Raw genomic sequence first — 21,009 nt, forward strand, 5'->3', positions numbered from 1 at the left:
TTTGCGTGAGTCCGGTACTCCTTGATGCGCTCCAAGTCCCTGTGAATGACCTGGGCTGGCTTAGGCGGACTAAAAGGTTCTGCTTTCTTGGAAATAAAAGGCCTGAATTCCTCCTGAAAACGTGTTGAGAATGCATCCGAGTTGTTCCTGTCCAGAAATGGGATATTGGTAGACAGGAAGAAGTCTTGGTCCACAGGACGGACTGGGATCAGTGTTTTTACCACAGCAGACATATTCGAAACCACCACTGCCACATTACATTACTGTAATAGCCAACTTCTGTTGCAGCAGGTGAAAAATGCTACAATGCCTCACCATGGAAACCTCTGTGCTGTGGAACATGATGATGTTGATACTGTTGCTGCCTCTGTCTAGTGTCCAATTACGTAGCCAAATGCAATAAGTGGACTAGACACACATTTATTAAATTGTAACATTTTATCCAGGTTGACACAAACAAATGCTCACACTCGAGGATCAACCTTACCAGAAAATAATAAAAACAATTCTGGTTGTAATTGAGGATTTATTTGTGTAATTGTACACTCCCTTCTATCTGAATTAAAGTCTGTAGAAGTCAGCTTGATATGACTTTCCTCACCTAAGAACCTACCAAATATTTACAGCGGAAACGATTCTCATTTTAAAGAGTTGTATGTATAATTCAGCATTACCTTAGATAAACTTACAATATTGTATTATTCATTTTGCAAATGAGTGAGCAATTTTACTTTATTTTAAGAGTTTTAAACCTTATGCATATATCACACAACATTAAAATAAAGATGTAAGTTATATATAGCATGCAAGTTTACATGCATGTTAATGTATTTCTAGAAAATAAAAAAAACCCTACGTAATTTGATTCAAAAGGTAATTAAATGATATACTTTTTTAGCTTGCTACACTACACAAAATCCCATGTGCGGTTTTGTCCATGCATGTTCACATTGTGGCTCAACTTTACAACAGCAGGTGTCAGTCTGGTGAAGCCGTCCAGCCCCCTCCCTGAATGATAGCTCTTCGTTGTTTAATTTGCCACAAATGCACATTGTATCAATGCTGTGACAGAGTTAATCGCACTGCTCGCTTCCACCCTTATTTTTTTTTAAATAAAATGTGGGTATGTATACAAAAGTTATCATTAAAATAACAGCAGAAATAATTGTGGCCCTTGTAGCAAATCATATTCCTTTTGTTTAGTTTTTTAAGTCTTTTTTTCTTAATAACATTTTGAAAAATCACTCGCAGGCTTTTATTCCCAAGGAAACCAGAAAAAGGAAGTGACGTTTTGCAGCCTGAGCCTTTTCCGCTCTCTTTTCGTTGAGGCTCAGCTAGCGGCCGGGTGGGTACACGTTTTGTCCAATACATATTTATCGAATGATATTGAACGTGTAGTTGTTGAATGCGATTAAAACAGTATGTGGTTGTCTTTTATCGACTGTTGATGTCTATAAAGTATTTCGGCCTCTGTTAAAAGGCAGAAAACAGAGAAAAATGTGACTGAGCTGCACGCTTGTGGCACGCATGTGGCGAGGCCCTGCACCGAGTTCACTCAGATGCTAACGTTAGCTAGCACATCGGTAGCTGCTAACCAAAAGCCGAGCAATTTGTCACAGTTAACATTAAGGTTGTACAACTGTGTAACGCTCACAACTTCGGTCCTTACGATTGTTTCGTTAACTTGAAAGATGCTCTCAGTTATTGTGTGGTTAGCGGGTTTGCTGAGGTAGCGTCAAAACCCGAAGCTAACTTCTGTTTTTATTTCAGCCTGCAAACATGCAGATTTTCGTGAAGACGTTGACGGGGAAGACCATCACCCTCGAGGTTGAGCCCAGCGATACTATCGAAAATGTCAAGGCAAAGATCCAGGACAAGGAAGGTGAGGCGTCACATTTGAGTTGTAACTTGAGGGTAGTCTTGACAGATTGTTGGCTATCAACTAACACTGTACGAATGTCTTTAGACGTTCCTAAACTTTTGGTTTACTGTCTTGTATATTCGGAACATCAATGCTCTGTTATACTGTTAAAATGTGCTTGGGATCAAACCAGTATATTTGATATAATGGCAAATTTAATTTCTGACCCTATAGTCCAACGGTTATGGTACTTAAATCGTACAATCGTAACTTAAATACAGGCATAAGTGTCTTATTGTTTCTACATTAAAGTAAACTATTTAGGTAATACATGGTATGTCATGGTACATTTATAATTTGGTTATTAAGTGTTTTTGTGCTTGCAGGAATTCCCCCGGATCAGCAGCGTCTGATCTTCGCTGGCAAACAGCTTGAGGATGGACGTACACTGTCTGACTACAACATTCAGAAAGGTAACTGCTTTATTTAGACCCTGGCCAGGTGGGCACAATGTGAAACAAGGTTCACACTGTAAAAGGAATGTTTGTAAAGCTAAAGTGGGAGAGGATTTTCTATTGTGCTGTTTTTGGATGTGACAAACTTGAGCCTGACATCAATTTGTTTGACCTATCCAACAGAATCCACTCTGCATCTGGTTCTGCGTCTGCGTGGTGGCATCATCGAGCCTTCTCTCAGGCAGCTGGCCCAGAAGTACAACTGCGACAAGATGATCTGCCGCAAGTAGGTTATTTCAAAATCACCAAGCAGTTTATAGTTGTGTATATTTTTAATAAATCAAAGTTCAATGCTGCGGTTTACTGTGGAGTAGTAGGGTTTGACTCAAACACTTTAAACTGCAACCAAAGCTATGTAGTCATTTTATTTAGTTTTTAATTAAATCTTAAATTTGCTAACATTAGGGATCAATATAGTGGTCTTAAGAACTGTATGATCAACTTCTGGTTCATCAGTAATTTAAAGTGAAAGATTTTACTTAATATTTGACCTCTGAATGTTTGTTTTACAGGTGCTATGCCCGTCTGCACCCCCGTGCTGTCAACTGCCGCAAGAAGAAGTGTGGACACACCAACAACCTTCGCCCCAAGAAGAAGCTGAAGTAGACATTTGGACTAAATCGGCTCTCCATGCCATTTTGTGTTAAAATAAATGTAAGAAAATGGTGCTCCTTGTCTGATTTTGTATTATTCAGTGGTGGGGAGAAACGGTACATTTTTGGTTTAATAAGAATCACGTGTGCAAAGCGGGATCCTAATGCTGTGCAGGGGGATCTTAACTGCATGAGCAAAGTAACCAGATTGACTATGACTAAGACTAAATGTATCTTGTGCATTAACCTTTTATTACTTTTTGCCAAATGTTCCCGAAGAAAGATTAAAAATATTCATGGGAATGATTTTGCAGCAGTTTATGTCAAGAGGTCTAATCACCCTCTTATCTGGGTAATTCAGTAACCCTGCTGCTTGGAACTGGCTCAGCTCTAAACTAACAGTGGGTGCACTCCAAAAAATGGCTGGTAAAGAGTGGTTTCAATTTGGCACATCCCGTTTGTCAGTCTGACCTAGTTACACAAAGTAACAAGTCACCAAATGCATTTCTAACTATGCGGGTCAATTAACACATTTCCAGGTGCAAGTAATTTGACATTTTTTGTGGTGGATTAGAAAATCCAATTTTTGTTGCCCTCCCCTCCAAAAGACCACAGCAGTGACTTTGCATGACTGGGTTTTAATGTCAGACAGTTCTATACAAATATAAGGAACTCATCTCATATTTTCAAATACTGTACCATACAAATATCTGCGCTCCACAAGCTAAGGTATTCTTACAAAAGATCAAAACAGCATCCGAACAGACCAACGCCAGTCATCTCTTTTCCTCTTATTGACCAACACATTGTGAGGTAATTTGGGTCGTACTGAAATAAAATGTGGACACTGAGCAATTACATCAAAACAAGTAAGATTTAAAACATCTGAGATGAAGTTGTGTTTTTCCAGTTAAGTGGCTTTATCACGACAGTGGTGCATCTTTGGTGCTGCATTTTTGTTGTGGCCTTGAACAGGTTTTTAAAAGGCCTTATTCCAGTGTATACAATATAAAAAGGATTCTCGTATTAAAAACATTGTTTACTGTACGATTTAATTTTTCTGATTTCCCTCATTGTGCATAAGCTGGTGATTAATGCATTTCTCAGAATAAAGCATCCCCTTTAATAAGGGGTTAGAAAATGTATGCAAATACAGGGCAGCCATATTGAAACAATATGTACATAAGTAGCAGATCCTTGAATTGTCTCATAGATATCTTTTCAAAAAAAAGTTAAACTTACGAAATTACTGAAATTGCTGTTGCAGACTAGCTCCCATTTGTGTGTGTATACACAGTAATGTATTTACAGCGTTATTGTGCATTAGTGCTACACTGGAATAAGGCCCTGGTGAAGCAAAGCGTTTGTGACATCAACCATGATGAGCTTGAGCAGAGGCGTCGATGGCCTCTACATTTACTCCATGCTTAATATAAGGCTGGTCGCAATCGGGCATATTCTGGTGAAGCCATTAATAAATCCAGTTGTGAAAAAGCACTTCTGTTGTTGAAATCGATGAAAAGGCTTTACCAATGTCTTATTATCTATGATCAGGCATCTATGCTAAAAACATTATTGCTAATTCATTAATTCTTGCAGGTAGCAGCTGATGTCAGAACTCCAATGTGGTTATCTAACTTGACAGATTGATGAAAATAACATTGACTGCCAGTACTGCGTTAGGACAGTAAATGTGATATTTCTGTGCAATCTGGTAGGTCATGAGATCAAACTCAAGCTATATATTAAACAGTGTCATTATAAATAAACCATCAGCAACCCCTATATGTAATAATTGCTGGTTAATGTAATAAAAGGGTTCTTTATCTGGTAGTTTAATATATTACCATCACTTCGACATGTTAATAGGCTTGTAGCAGTTACTGCATATTGAGATGCACATTATTTGTACCTATATTACTGTCACATGATGAAATCAATAAGTCATCGGGAGGGGTAATCAATAGATACTGTACATCAGAGGTTCGCATACAAAGCTGACAGACAAGTACTTTTGAAATCGAGCTCTCATGTTGAAGCCTGCTAAGTATTGTGCGTACACACGCAGCTACGGGCTACTGCAGAACTCATGCAGTGCTCTCTTTGTGATCTATGCTCTGTGGGTTATTGTTTACTGTTATGGTGAGTGTTAGTGTTGAGCAAAGAAGAACATGTACATAAAGTAGAACCGGATGGTTTTGTGAACATTAACACATGTAAACAAAACAAACTTGGCACAAACGTAATCAAGTGTAGCCCGAAGGTTGAACTCAGCAGGGTGGGAAAGTAGTGTCTCTGTCCACAGGCCACATCAACATGTCTGGACCTCTCCTTCAAATGCTGATTTACCCGGTAAAGGGGCCTTGTAGCAGCTTGAATTTAACAGAAAATCAGATGGTAGCAATCTCCAATTTCCCATTCTGACAGTGAGTAACCCATCAATGAGCATGAATAATAGAATATAGTGTTGAGAAAAAGAGCAGTCCTTAGAAGACATGGAGTAAAAAAGTTGTACAATGGCTATTCTTGGGAGGACAAGTTCGGGAAATGTGTTGGATCTATGAGTTTGTTTTGTTCTGGCTGGTGTGAGGCAAGTCCAGCCGGCTGATGGTGAGCTGGTGTTATTCAGGTGTTTTTGCCTCGATGTGTCCTTATCCTGACCAAACTCTTCCTATGTACAGTTCCACAGTAATGAACATATGGTGTCCTCAACATGAACTGTACTCAAAGTTGTTATTGTGTAAAAGTAGACATGTCTAGTACTTGCAGTGACTACTGAGCCCTACAAAGCATTGGGAGAAAATACATATCTATAAAAGGTTATCTCCACAGGGCTAACTTCATATATAGTCTGTCTAATGTGTCAGGAGACTTCTGCCAAACTGAAGCCAACACAACATTTATAGACAGTTTTATTGTTGTTTCTATAAACCAGAAGTGCAGAATTATGATCAAATATTTATGATTCATATAGGTATTAAAATCTAATTGCACATAAAACTTTATTTTTCAACCATTTAAAGTTTTAATAGGTGTGATGTTTTGGGACTGCAGGTCTACCTTCTCTGCAGGAAAGCTTTTATTAAACAGTCAGGAACTTGCTTTGTTTCTTTCGTAGTTTGTTTTTGCCTCTTAATTCAGTATTTCAAGTAATCATTTCATAAAAGTGGATCACCCTCTCGGTATTAAATAAAGATACATCCCATCAAATCAGACTCACGGGTATAACATGTCTACTTTTGCAAAATAGCAAGCACAGAGTTCATTTTGGTTCAATTCCTCAAGGTGCTTTAAGTATTATTTGCTATCAATAAATGATAACCTCAATCCTCTGCCTTAAGTAAAATTACCATAAACAATTCAGACCATTCAGGAGCCACTACTCAGAATCTAATGTTTTACAATATAAAATGCAGACAGAACACGCTGGACTGCTATAACTTCATAAAGAGGAGGCGAGTGCTGCTGCTCTAGAGCAAATTGGTGGAAAGCTTTCAGATTGTTCATTGATGGCAGATAATGAAAAGACTAAAAACTATAAATCCTATTATCCTCTTCAGGGGCTAAATGACATAACATGTAGTAGCAAGTTAGACCACACGGTCAACTGTTTATGATAATCATACCAAGGCTGCAGTATTAATGTCACAATACTGTTTTATTCTGCACATAGCACCTTAAAAAGAGGTTTCTGATACCTGTTGTTTACCTGCACCGATCTCATGAACGCAGATCCATGAAGGTAAACATCAGCGAATGTTCCTCCATAGTGCTTTGATTGTTGCCCTGCTGACAAACCACTAAAACACAAATCAAAGCCCCATGGTTGGAAGCAGAGCTGACGATGGAGATGCAACTCGACTGCCGCTGTGGCTATTTGTCGATGAGTTTTGCCAGGCTCTGTCTCAAGTCGTTCAGGTCACAGATTTTGACGTCCAGAACTTCGATGATGCGTTGGACCTCGGCCTCCGCCTGGTTCTGCTCCTCCCGGCTAGATGCCAGTGTGTTCTCAGTACTCTTGACCTGATCCTCCAGGTCACTGTTGAGTCTCTCCAGATCCTGCAGACACATTAACTTTTGTTAGTAAAGCTTTTTCCTCTCATCTGGATGTAGTTTTGGATATATTGTCTGCATAGGTTGGTGTTGAATTTGCATACTATATTTGCATTATTGTGATATGTGCAACGAGAACTCTTTAAAATGAATAATGAATTTAGTTTTGGAGTGCACTTGCAGAGCTTTATTTTAAACCCCTCTGGTCAAGAATGTCTAGAAATATAAGCCCAAACTAAAACGTGTGCATATTTATATCTGCTAGCTTAGTATAGCATGAGTTCAATTTATCCTAGTGCGACTCTACACACCTTTAATCTTTCAATATTTGTGTATTTTTGTACTGATGCACACAGTAGCGAGTAGCAGTAGCAGATAAAACTAGTACTTGTAGTGTGACCAATGAAGCATTTTATTTAAAAGGCACTTTGGTATCTCAAAAAACAGTTTAGCTTTACTTAAATGCATGCAAATTATCATTCCTTGTGTGGCTGAAATAAAGTTTACTAAGGATGTCATATATAAACTGCTCTAAACTGTTTACATTGCACATTTAAATGTGCAATTGTGAGTAATATTATTCAGTATGCCAAATGCACCAATGAATAGATTATGGGAGGAACCCAAGGACAGCAAAGGTCAAATATGAATATACATAATTCACATCTGACACCACTGCTAAAACTGATGGAGGACCTAATTAGGGCTATGAAATATGCATCAGGTATTATCACCTGCCTTAGCATGGAGACTTGATTCTATTCATTTCTCCTTGAAGTACGAGTTCTCCTATACCGATTCCCTACTGCAGGTCTGCACTCGGCATCCTTTGTTTCAGCCACAGTATCAGTACTTAGATTTTATATCATGTGAACCTGTTTGGTTTTTAGAGCAATAAAAAAACGTTTCTAGTCTAGCATGTACACCCATATCAAACCATCTGAGCCATGTTAAAAGAAATCTTATATGGTGGAAATAACAGAACCAGATACATGAGTCACATATGAAACACACCATGAACATTTCTGCTATGAATATATAGTAGTACTAATCAGTAAAACTGGTTTACTGGAATAAGGACTTGATTAGAAATTCTGTAAAGACTGCAGTGTTAAACTCTTTGCAAATGAATTACAGCATAAACAATGAATGTCTCTGTTCACACTGAAGGAGAAATGCTTTCATCTCCCTCCCTGTCAATAAAAATAGTTTTGTCATTTAGTAATGATGACAATGTAGGTGAGAAGAACAAAATCATTAACCAGTTCTATTTCTCATATTTCTTTTAAGAGTAGTCGGTTGTAGACTATATATTTTTGTTCTGAAGAGTTAGAATGTCCACAAAAACAGTTGCCATTTCTACACTGTAGCTCCTGTGTATATGACATCAAAGCCATTGAAATCTTGAACGCTTTTTTGTGATTTTCCGTATTACTGAAAGATCTCAGAGTTACGTATAGAAAGATGTTGGTTCCTAAGGATTACTAGAGTGAAGAAATTCTCTTTGGGTCCTCTTCACTGTCTACTGGGGTGAAAAGGGAATAAGCAAATCGACTGCAACATGACCTTTTTCTATGTAAAAGAAAAACAACACCTTTTTGTTGCATCTCACCTCAAGTCTCTGTATGGTCTCTTCTCTTTCCTTCTCCAGCTCACCCACATCTGTTTTCTTGCTCTGTAGACTGTGAATCTCCTGAAAGCAGAGTGATTTGAAACTGTCACAACACCACTCTTCTTTCCACATATTCACCATTCCTGCTGGTCAGATCATCGAAGATTCATCCTATGTTTTGCACTAAAAGCCATTTTTGAGGTTGGTGATATGGTTTGGGGCACCTTGATGTTTCAGGGGAGGAGGGGGACACCTGCATGAATACTTAAGCCAAAATTAAAACTGGTTTAGATGCCAGCCCTAGCAGTCAACTTGTTGATGTATTCTTGGGCAAGACACCTAACCCCAATTTGCTCCCGATGGCATGGCCAACGGTGTATGAATGTGTGTGAAAGGTAGTTACCTAGAGCAAAAACTGTACTGCTCTGTATGAATGGGTGTGAATGGGGTGAATGACATGTAGTATGTAAAGCGCTTTGAGGGGTCGAAAAAACTGGATAAAGCTGGATATAAGTACAAGTCCATTTACCATTCAAGGGATATTTAATTTGATGGTTCATTTTATTTATGCAGAGAAAATGGGGTTTGGTTGATTGTGCCCAGCATGCATTTGATGGAAATGTAATTGGCCCAAAACAGGGATATAAAAACTAAACTAAAACTAAAGCAAACTTGGAAAAAGTTAATAAAGGCTCTGGTATTTTTGCAAAGCTCTCTTGGTTGAGGCCAAAAAATAAAGTTACAATACACAAAAGAAGAACATAAGTAAGATTCCTAAAGAACTTTCTTTTCTCAACATTTTGTTCAGTAATTATCTTTTGGTTATTGAATCGGAAAGATCTTATTTGAAGTCTTAAGATGATTTAGAGAGTATACATACTGGCACTACACTTTTCCAACAATTTTTTCTTCATACATTTATTAACTATCACATTTGTTTTAAACCTTCATCAGGTGGAGATCGAGGCTCTATTTTCAAAAACTGAATGCAATCATATCCAATTAATTTTTGGCAATTTATGATTTGCTTCTCTAGGCTGGCTTTCCACACGGATGGTTCTTATTGGTTAGGAGATAAACTTGGACAGAGAGCAGGGAACTTGTCTTCTTGCCTGATCTTTGGCGCTCAGCTGTGCTTCCAGCTCCTCCAGGGACCGACTCAGCTCCTCTCTCGCAGACTGGCCAGCAGCAGGATGTCCCAGCTGGCCCTCAAGCTCTGCCACCTGCAACACACATATTTCATAACTAAATTAATTTATGAAGTGCTTTTCACTCAAAGATGTTATATAAGATAAGATTAAGAGTTAACCGTCTTGCTAGTGGCTCTGTGAGGCTGTTCTTCAATCTTTCAAATCATTATGAAAATGTTAAATGTCAGCCGGTGTTTGGTTGGTGGTCTCTGGGAGCAAGAAATGTCTGCACCAAATGTCATGGCAATCCATCCAAGAGCTGCTGAAGTACTTCAGTTTGAACTCTATCTTCACATTTTGTAAGTACAGATGTAATGACTTTTTAGGGACATATTGAATAACTCTGAAAGTAACACTTTGATCAGTTAATTTCAAGTGGATATTTGTGCCACATTTAAGAAACATTCCTTCATGGCATCGCTAAATCATCGCATTTATGAGACTGGGAAGGACAAATAGACCAACAGACCAAACAACCTTTTGTCTCTTGCCATGGCTGTCGCCCACGTGGAGGCATAACAATGAATATCATTTTTTATCAAAAGAGTCTCCTTTGTTAACAACATAGTTCTCATTTGAAGCCTTAGTAATGAAAATCTGCAGCAGACTAGACATAGAGAAACACAACATGTAACAATGATAAACCCCTCTCCATCTTACACTCAAGCACAGAGGTCCTTTAGCATTGTATTGATTTTAAATTACTCCTGAAAATCCCTTTAGCAGTTAGAAAACCTAAAAAAAACGAACCTTACCCTTTTAGTCTTAGTTTGATCAGACCAAGTTTCATCGGAATCTTTAAGCAGTTATGTATTGGGATTTCCTTTTAGCTGAGATCCAATGAAAAGCTTTGAAAATATTGTTAAAACCTGATATGGGGTGTAATTTTATAAAATCACATGACCCTTTACCTCAATCATGCACTATGGAAATCATCATCATTGCTTTAAAAAGGGTTTTACATAACGGCAGCTACCTTCAAGTACAATGATATAGTCCATACAAATATACAAGTAGTATGAGGGTCACCTCGCCTACACACATCAATCTACATAAACAGGATTCATTCTCCGCTTATCTCTCTTGAATATCTCCACACACACACACACACACACACACACACACACACACACACACACACACACACACACACACACACACACACACACACACACACACACACACACACACACACACACACACACACACACACACACACACACACACACACACACACACACACACACACACACACACACACACACACACACACACACACACACACACACACACACACACACACACACACACACACACACACTTGACATAATTCATTATTTTTCTCCCACCAATCTGACACACTTCCTTGTGTTTAACATATTAATGGAAAAGCCAAAGATGGTGAGTGACACTTTGACTAAACAAATTGTTCAGCCTTTGAAGTTTGAACGTGGTGTGATTTAAAGTTTTGTGGCTCAATGTTCATCTACTAGCTGGCGGATTAGAGCAGAGCACAAACACTGCACCGGTTGCTGGTTTAATTCTCACTGGACTTTCAAAATAAAAACAAAACACTTTCATTTCTGCATGCGCTAGGAGTAATCAGATTAAGACCACAATATAATTTTGTCCCTAGTGTTGGAACCAAGAGGATTTGTTCATAACAAGCTTTACACAGATTACTTTCTAACTGATAAGGCTCATATAACATTATGCTGTTTGTTTTCACAATCTGACATTAGATCAACTGAACTCCGTACATTTTGAGTATCTGAATGTTGAAAAAGTTGAAAAGAGTTAGGTCAAACCTGACGGCCCTCCCATGAAGATATTTAGATAACATATGGTACATGAAAGTGATTACAAATTGGATTAAATGGATAAAAAATGTGCCTGTTCATGTCGGTATGTACTCTAATGTGCTAGATAAACCCTGAGTCACGATGACATCCGACAGCAGAAGCTTTGTTTGCTACTTTACAGTTGGGCTTTACACCAAGTTTAATAACAGTTTGTGGTCAGGTAATAATTCATTTTATTAATTAAATGTTGACCCTCTCAGTCTTTAGGTTATTTTGAAGATGGTGATGCAGTAATCATCCCAATACTTAATCTCTGAAATGTAAATGTGTGTGTGAAGAGAGAGAGGGATTCCTGCTCTGTGAACACTTTCTTTCCCTTCCTTTAGCATCTACTCTGTATTTTCAAAGTCCCTTTTCATAAAATCAATGCTACGCCACGTTAAGGGTCCACATGATCCCAGAGGACTCAACACCTTCATCATCATCATCCACTCTGAGTGTGTGACAGCCACTGTCCCCAGAGGCACCAGCACCTTGTGTCTGAACTCCACACAAATACACATGGAGAAAACATGCAAAATCTCCAATTTACTTCTAAATGATTGTATCCTAGAAACCTTTTGCTGTCAACTAATTGAGAAACAAATGTTATTGTATGTGTATATATAAACAGAATACGATACATTTGTATTGACATCTTATTCCGAAACGTACAGTAGTTAAAAATCCCAAACAAATCCAAATAAATTAGCAAAATGTTATCCAGGTAAAGACGAACATAAAATCTATTTAAGTCTGCTACAATTATATATATATACCAAAGTACTAAACTCCATGTGTTGCTTATTCTCATTAGTTCACCAAGGGGTCAAAGTCAACAACGAAAATAAATGTTCTGCTGTGGATCAACACAAACAAGGCTGATGAACACAAATATGGCTGAAACAGAGTGTGACAAGGTAGAAAAAGCCAGCCTCTCTCCCTCTGTAGTTATTTTGATTTATGTTCTTTCGCTAACTGGGGCAGAAAGGGGGGAGGATTGGCAGTAAAGGGTGTCCTGTCCCCCCCAAAAATTGAAAAATAAACCCTGCCCCCCCTCAAACCCAATTGCCAATCCCTGGCGGCCTGCTCTACTTTCAGCCACCTGGTTGACTTTGCTGCAGTGTGTGTGTAAATGTGTGTTTGTGTTTGGGGGGTAACCTTCACCTGGACTCGCAGATATAGATGAAACCACAGTGTGAGCTAAAAATAAAAAAGGGCCGGTTTTCTGTCACTGGTGGTTATAGTTCCATTGCAGGCTGGTTGCAGCAGCACTTAATTCTGTCGCATTGAGGAAGCTTTGTTAAGCTTGACCAAGGGCATAAGTTCCTCTCTCGAAATGAAAGATGAAATGTCTGCCATTATCATGGGAGCCTGTCAACAGAAATATCCCAAGGAAGGGCTGGATGAAAAATGCATCTGCAGTTCAGAAGAGACTAAGTCTTTGTGGGGATTTTAATGTGATGGTTATAAATGAATGCATTTATAAAAAAAAGTCTGAATAATTCCCGTTGCTATCTGGGTGGTCACAAAGTAGGGGAAGAAAGAAAAATGGTTTTATAACCAAAAACATTGCAAAACAAAGAGTCAAATTTGTCTTGTCATCTCATTTGTAATTTTAGAATATAAGCATACGAATATATGAGTTTGGTCTAAATTATAACCTGATTTTACTTCGTAAACAATTATTAGTTTTATTTCATTTCCCTAATGCTTTCCTGTCAATAAGTATTTAGTTTCCCAGATTTTTGTTTAATGATTCAGAGTACACAAACTACATAAAGAAAAACTGCTCTACAGCATATGCAGATAACCCTAATTCAAATAGGGTTTATAGAGTGACCTGTTTTTTAGACCTCATATTTCCTCTTGTGGGTCAGAAAGTATTGACAGGAAGCAGAGAACTACTTAGTGCAGCACTGATATACAAATATTAAACTCAGCACAGTAAATCAAAACAGGAAGTCTGTGCAGGGTTCGTGGCACTGATCAAACCTGTTTTATGCAGCGTTTTATCTTTGTATATCTTAGTGATGACTGTTTGATCTCTTACTACACCAAGACAACAGAAAATACATGTTGCTGATCTATTAGCAGATAACCCCCCCCCCCCCCTCACCTCTTTTAAGACCCTATGTTGTGATTGTAAAATTACAAAGTATTGTATTTAAAGTAAAGCATAACTTTGAATGATCAGCACCTCAACAGTCTCAGCTTTAAACAGGCAGACATTATGATAGCACTTCTCAGTTCATTAAAGTTACTTTTGAGCTGCAGGAGTATTGTATCAAGATGGGTATAATTTGCCCACTCTGTTCATCACCTGGTCTTTGAGGCGGTCGGTCTCCTCCTGGTATTCAGCCAGTTGCTGCTTCCACTGCTCCACGCTGCTGTTGGCTTCCTGCAGAGCTGCCACCAGCTTAGCATTACTGTCCTGCAGCGTGAAGAGCTCGGCCTCCAGGTTTATCTCACACATGGACCTGAGAGGAATACACAGAAAGAACAGAGACTTAACTTAAAACAGGAATCCCGAACATTTTTCACCTTTCACATAGATACAAAATATTGTGGAGTGTAGATTTAGAGCTTGTGGATTGTTACTGTCGGGAAAGGCATTGCTAAAGATGAAAATGCAGCAGATAATAACGACATTTATATCATGTTGCACAAGTTGTTCGGAAACATTTGAATTTTTTATTAGCCATAGGGCCAGATTTTTTAAATGTCTTTGGTTTTTCTTCCACTAATTCAAAGACCAAACTGTATTTACCCACTGAAATACAGACAATCTTTTTCAACTTCTCCTTCCTATCTTTCTATTGTATACTTTGTCAGTTATTTTTGTTTAGTTGTCAGGGACCAGGTACAAAAATAACATACATCTCAAATAGAGATAAGATGCTTTGCACCAGATTATAGCAGTTTGCTAATTTCCTATTTTTAAATTTATGCTCATAACTTGCAAAGTATGAACAGTATGACTCAGAAAAGTATGACTCTTTAAAAGCAGATAATTACTGAGACCAGAGGGTGGCAGGGAAATAAAGCAACAGAGGTGAAGCATTATCCTGCCATGTGTGTGAGATATGGATCAGGCCTGCTGTGCAAATAAAAGGACTGAATTCCAACACATTTAAAATAAAGTATGGCTTGTTTTTATTTTGACCTGTTAGGATGCAAAGTACTTATTATTATTATTATTATTATTAATAATAATAAAATATGATTATGTTTTTTCTTTTTAACTGTGATTCTAATTTTAAAACTTACATTGTTTACACTTAGCATGCCATATTTTTTAAATAAACATTAAAAATAAATAAGGTCACTGTCAGTGGGGATATTTAATAAAAACCAGAAAGCTTTCACACACGACAGTTAAGGAAACTCTTTGCCGTGACAACCAAACTAACAGCTTTGCTTGGCAACCATAAAACTGCTCACCATAGCAACAGGAGAAAGAGCGTGCATAGGCTTTGGACAATCAGGAAATAAAAATGTCAGGACGATAGGTTTAAAGCAGACGGTATGAGTGTTTTACTGATTCATGGTCTCAAATGGTATGTCGAGTTATCAATAATGGGAACCAGGATGACGACAACAATTATGAGCTGCTAAATTCATCGGCAGTGAGGGATGGCTGGTTACACACTCATATACTGTATACGTCTGCCTGTTCCCTACCCCCTCCATCATACTGTAGATGCAGACAAGAAAAATAAGACCTTAGGTCATGACTGAAAGAATGTTTTCCAACAGTTTGGTCTTCTGAGAACTCTGAACTAGAGAAACAGAAGACCTCTCCTCACACAGCAACCTGCTGTCTGTGGTGCTTTATTCGAAAAACGGAGTAAGAGAACAAATCTTACAAGAGTGAGTTATTTTCTCACAGAGGTGACTTCATTCAATGCTTTAAACCATGTTTGCATTTATTTTTTCCTTTTACATTTAGTCTGCAGTCAGACTCCAATGCCCAGGATCACTGTCCTGAAAATCCAAGGTCTACATATTCTCCATGTATCCATTCTCGGTCCATGCCACTGTTGATGGGTTAAATTATCTCCCACAATGTATGTTAAAAGTATGTAGACACTGCCAAACAGCCCATCTGTGTATCTCGCCTCAAAGAGTGATAGGGAGGAGATTATTTTTGGGATTACAATCCTTAACTTTTGCAGTACTTATTTTTCAATGCAATAAGAGATGTTTTTTCTGGCCACATGGAGGCAGCAAAAACAAGGTCGACAACATTAACAGTTTTCAAGAGGAAATGTTAAAAACGTAGCACATCCACAGATATGGATCAACGTTAGCATTCATTTGGAGTTTGGATTAATGTACAATATTCAGTTCATACATACGCTATACAGTGGTCTTTAGAGCTTCCAGCTGTAGCCGAAAAATGACGCTGATGACAGTGGTGAGAGTGAACCAAAAGGAAAAAAAAAGCCAAGCTGCAGATTCAGTTGATAATTATTTTGGTTTACGCAACATTTTTACATTATTACTTAGACTTTAATCATAAGAATTCCCATAATAGGCCCTTGTAATTGAAATTAACTCGGGGATGTGATGCTCCCTTCTCAGTTAAGAAAGACAGTGTGGCTACCAGCTCGGCTCTCTGGACGGATAATAGGATGGAAGTGTTGTTTGTAGAATTAATCCCAACTGCTGTCTCTACAAACCTGCTCCCAGATCAGCTTTGTTTTATAGAAGGATAATTAAAAAAAACTGTGAACAGCTTTCAGTGGTTGATGAGATGTTTGGCTATGAGCCAGAAAGAAACCAGGAAAATGGTGAACGCTTTTTCTATTTTAACAACTAAAATCACTTGAAACCTTTCTTAAGAAAAGCAGTGTGATGCAGATTTACGTTTTATAAACAAGCTTCCAAGTTCCTGCATAAACAGTGATTTATAATCTTGAATAATCATTAATATTCTTTCATAAATTTGTATCAATCTTTTTGCTAGAAACATCAAGAGGGCAAAACTGAACCTTATGGTGGGACAACTTTGGGCAACTCTGCAGTTTAACGGCTTGTCATTTTTGAGGACAGGCTTCCCACAGTTTGAGTTTATACGCTGTATAGTATAGAGCTCAACAAAATGCTCAGGGCATTTTCATCTGCTCATGTAGCCAAACTGGGGGCTGGAGATGAGATTATAACCTTTGTAGTAAACTTTCTCAACTCTAACAAGTAACATTTCCATTCCAGTACTCCCACACACTCACATCTGCAGCCCTCACTGCTTTATTTTAATACGTGCTTTATGTCTCTGTGTCTTGTGTGTTATTATTATGAGTGTTTGTGTTACAACTATGCTACTGCTGCTGCAAAATAAATATTCTCTCATAAATATCATGTGCTCTAAGTGTACATTTTCACTGCAGGAATTATTTTGTTCTGTATCTCTTGGCACTGCACCATGTTGTCAAATAAATGTTGTAAATAAAATATAAGTAGAGTTCGCTGTCTGTTAAAAGTACTCATGAAATATTTACTATAGCATTATACACCATGTAGCTATCAGAAATAATAAAATGTGTTTTTTCTACCAGGCACGTTAATAAAAGCATTTATTTTAAGCCTAAAAAACATTATGCAAAACAGCAGTGAGGTGTAAAAACAACATTCAATGTGAAGGAAATGTTCCTCTGTCTCCTGAATGTAGCACAATGAACATAACATTTTGAACACAAACAGTTGGTCTCAGTGCACTAAGTAATATAAAATGTGTGCATTTCCTTTGGGAAGAAAAGAACACTATACAAGTTAAAGGAAAAAACATTAGTCTAATAGTTAAATATTCATTATTTTGGACTGGACAGGGGTGTTTAAGGTGCATCCTAGCAGTACGTGGAATAAAAAGAACATTTGAAAAGTCTTACAATGCTTTTGATAATGAGCTCATCTCACAGGCTGTCACCCCATGTTCGAATCATTGCAAGTTATTAAAAATCTGAAATGAAGCAGTGGCAAGTAACTCACCATATTTACTTTAGGCATTACTTTACCCGCATTTCATGCTATTTTATACTTCACCGCATTTCAATTGGAAATGTATCCTTTCACTCAACCACATTCATAAGTGGTAGGTAATTATTTCTTAAAAAACATATGATATGCTTATATTATTTGGTACAATACTATACTACTAATCTACCCAGGAGGATACAAAGTATCCAAGATTGGCTCCACATTGATGAACTACATCAAAAGGGTATGAGGTAAGTGATAAAAACAAAAATTATGTAATATTCTAAAATAATACAACACTATAAAAAGAGCAAAAGAGGTACTTTTGCTTTTAGTTGTTTAAGTACGTACATTTTGTTGACATTACTTTGGTGCTTTTACTAAAGTAACAATTTTGAAGTAAAGATTTAAAATTGGTATATTGTTCGACTATGTACTCTTAACTTCACTTATGTTAGTGCTTCTTAACGGCGTGTGCTGAAAAAATTAAAGCTGATATGTCTTCTTTCCAGTCCATAAGCCCGATGCACACAATAGCATGATATACTTCCTGACACAAAAAAATGTGTCCTTACCCTTCAGACAACATTTTTTTGACTTTCTCCTTCTCCACCGTCAGCTCGACTTCAGCACTCTTGCTGCGAAACAGCTTTTCCTCGCCTGGCCCATTAACTGTCAGCAGCGGCGGGGAGTGGCGCTCCTCTGACAGCTCCTGGAGCAGCAAGGAAGACAACACACACAGGACATGAGCAGAGCACTTAACAGGGTACAACTAGTACATTTTTGTAAAGCAGGTTTTCTTGAAGACATTAAATGTCCCAATATGGTAAGTTACACATAGGTTAGAGTTGGTGGATGTTACGTAGCTGACACATGATTATGTATAATTAATTAAGCTTTGGCTGGGTTTAGAAGTGAGGCTGGCAACAAGCCAATTAGTGTCTTCAGATCCAGTGCCGTCCTCATAACAAAATGGATATGACACAGCAGCGGGACAAGACAGCGCTAAGCCTGTCAGCGCTTCACGTTTCCCATCTGGGCTCCTGTAAACAGGCTCCTTGCAGAGCGAGCAGCCATGTGTGGAGCCCAGCTGCCCTCTGTGCATAAAGCCTCAGATATCTTATTCAACAGGAAATGACTGAAGTACATTTCCCTGTTCCAGGAGTTCATCTTGTGTTTAAGTGTAAAGAGATATGCACCTGCTGGTGACCCTGCAATTATGTATATATCTGTTGAGATATTATATACACTACACACATCTGGAAAGAAACTCATTAACAGGGCAGGTTCCACTCAGTACTGAAATACTAGTGGAATTGAATATTTAATTGGCACCTGATTTAATTGTGTATTAATAGGTATAATAGTAAGATAATATTTAAAGATAATTTCCAAACAATCTTATATAAAAGTAAATTCAGCAGCTGTACTTCAGCTTCAGCTGTAGATATTCCCTTTTCCAACTTTATCCAAGCCATTTAAAGACCTAAGGACTCTTTTCCAGCCTCATCCTCTTGTATGTTGTATATTGTAGTGTTATTGTAACGCATAAAGATAATCTTTCCCCTTACAAGACTGTTAAAAAATGTCTTTCATGTCTTTTTTTAATCTTAAGTTTTCACAATCAGTCAGCATCTAGATCCTGTAGTTTAATTGATTTCTTTATACGTCTTAGTTTTCTTGTGTTTGCTGCTTTATTTAGAAATGTCTTCCCCTCTTGTATCATGTTTAGTTTCACTTCCTGTCTGAGTTTCCCTCTTGTGACTGATTATGTCATTGTGTTCACCTGTTGCCCTTGTGTTTCTCCTCCCCTCTCCAGCTGTGTCTTGTCTTGTGATCACGCCTGTGTATTTAGTCTCTGTTCCCCTCTTGTTCCTTGTGCGGTTGTCGTCGTTTCCAACTTTGCCTTGTTCATGTTACGTGCCTGTTCCTGTCCGTCCGTCTGTTCATGTTCCTGGTGTCCCTGTGTCCTCTGGTTAGTGTAGAGGTTTTTCTTTGTTTAATAGTACAGCTTTAATTTGAATAAAGCTCGCCTTTTGTTTGGACCCATACCTGCCTCCCTTTGTTCACTCTGCACTTGAGTCCTAACCCTGACAATATATTTAAAATAAACCTGTTAAATAAAAGACAACCGTCTCTGCCTTTCTTTTTCTTATATCATCAGCAGTTCCCTAAAATATAAAATACACATCAAATAAACTGAATGGTAATAAAGTACACAAGAGCCATTTATGTTCCTCTGGCAAAAAGAGACTTGACTCTGAACATGACGGCATGCAGATGGCTCGACTCCAGCCAGGCGCAGTCACATGCAACCAATCTGCTTTGATATTTTCCTTCCCTGCTGCCCAGAAATGGGTTCAAGCTTCCTTTCACACAGTTTAGAGATCCATTTTCCTCAGTTTGAGGCTGTAGACTAAAAGACTGAAAGAGCAGACTGAGAGAGTCTCCTTTTCTTTAAGCGTGCAGATGAGTTAGCTTGGACACAATTCTTAACCGCCACCCCCATCTCCTTCTTTCATTTTGCTAACCTAAACCTGAACTTGCCAACGACCAAGTGGCCTCACTGAAGCATAACAACCCTGCACTTATTCTAGAAAAGGCGTGTATTATTAATTTGAGTCGGATCGTTTTTCCCCGAGGATGCTGGTTCATCATCTCTAGCTGAGCGACTCTCTGTCCGAATATGGATATAAAACACGCCCGACTCATGTGGATGAGCACTGTGTCCAGGGAAAAGGAACCCGAGAACGAGAAAAATCAAAGCTAAGACAACTCCATTCCGGCCCCAAAGCCAACGGATCGGGCGTATCTCTGAATAATTCATGCCATGGATCATGTTTAAGTCATAAATGGGATTACAAATTTACAGCAGTTTTTCCGTATGTTATTCACTAACTGGCTGAGTGGAACAAGGCAGAAACAATAAAGCACAAACCCACGACTGGCAACTAATTAGGGTTCAAAGGACTTTTCAAGTTTTAAAGGACAAGTCTGTGTGTTGTCTGTTCTCAGGGGATATTTAACCTTATCAGTGAAGTGTGGAACAAGGAGGATCTTCTCATTTTTGGACAAAAATTCAGAATATTTAAGCTGCATGTTGCCATATTCTGTACATCTTGGACATTAAATCAAACATTAAAGCTTTTACTCTTTTGTAGCAAAGGCCATATGTGTCTTAAAGCTACATTTTCTCTGAAGTCAACTTTGATCAGACTCCAGATGAATTATTGAGCACGATAGGCCATGTTACACTGAGATGCATGACTACGAACACCACATTCCCTTACAAAAGAAGAAGATGGTTTTCTTTGCACAGCTTTTAGATGGTGGGGTAGAGTATGTGTTTTTACTCACCTGGGAAA

General features: G+C 38.2%; 2 protein-coding genes across 3 annotated transcripts in view; one reads left to right on the forward strand and one right to left on the reverse strand.

Moving 5' to 3' along the window:
• The first annotated feature begins 1,261 nt into the window (after positions 1-1,261).
• On the forward strand, positions 1,262-3,044 carry uba52 (ubiquitin A-52 residue ribosomal protein fusion product 1). The gene is made up of 5 exons (XM_063891190.1): positions 1,262-1,345; positions 1,771-1,882; positions 2,248-2,334; positions 2,500-2,602; positions 2,889-3,044. Exons 2-5 carry the CDS (start codon positions 1,780-1,782, stop codon positions 2,980-2,982), a joined length of 387 nt encoding a protein of 128 aa, XP_063747260.1. The 5' UTR covers positions 1,262-1,345; positions 1,771-1,779; the 3' UTR covers positions 2,983-3,044.
• A 547-nt stretch (positions 3,045-3,591) lies between these two features.
• Positions 3,592-21,009, reverse strand: part of LOC134869510 (homer protein homolog 3-like) — a 41,920-nt gene continuing 24,502 nt past the window's right edge. For both annotated transcript variants that reach the window (XM_063891189.1, XM_063891187.1), the window contains 5 exons: positions 18,220-18,356; positions 13,989-14,145; positions 9,747-9,857; positions 8,635-8,715; positions 3,592-7,028 (listed from right to left, as the gene is read on the reverse strand). In XM_063891189.1, the coding sequence (XP_063747259.1) occupies positions 6,843-7,028; positions 8,635-8,715; positions 9,747-9,857; positions 13,989-14,145; positions 18,220-18,356 (672 nt within the window). In that variant the 3' untranslated portion in view covers positions 3,592-6,842. The remainder of the gene's footprint in view (positions 7,029-8,634; positions 8,716-9,746; positions 9,858-13,988; positions 14,146-18,219; positions 18,357-21,009) is intronic.

Source organism: Eleginops maclovinus, chromosome 9 (genome assembly GCF_036324505.1).
Source record: "Eleginops maclovinus isolate JMC-PN-2008 ecotype Puerto Natales chromosome 9, JC_Emac_rtc_rv5, whole genome shotgun sequence".
NCBI classification, from domain to species: domain Eukaryota; kingdom Metazoa; phylum Chordata; class Actinopteri; order Perciformes; family Eleginopidae; genus Eleginops; species Eleginops maclovinus.

Bases quoted from the DNA above. Each gene is read 5' to 3' on its own strand.
- uba52 (XM_063891190.1), top strand. From the start codon at position 1,780: ATGCAGATTTTCGTGAAGACGTTGACGGGGAAGACCATCACCCTCGAG. The intron at 2,335-2,499 runs GTAACTGCTTTA...CCTATCCAACAG, and splicing joins TGACTACAACATTCAGAAAG to AATCCACTCTGCATCTGGTT. The intron at 2,603-2,888 runs GTAGGTTATTTC...TTTGTTTTACAG, and splicing joins GACAAGATGATCTGCCGCAA to GTGCTATGCCCGTCTGCACC.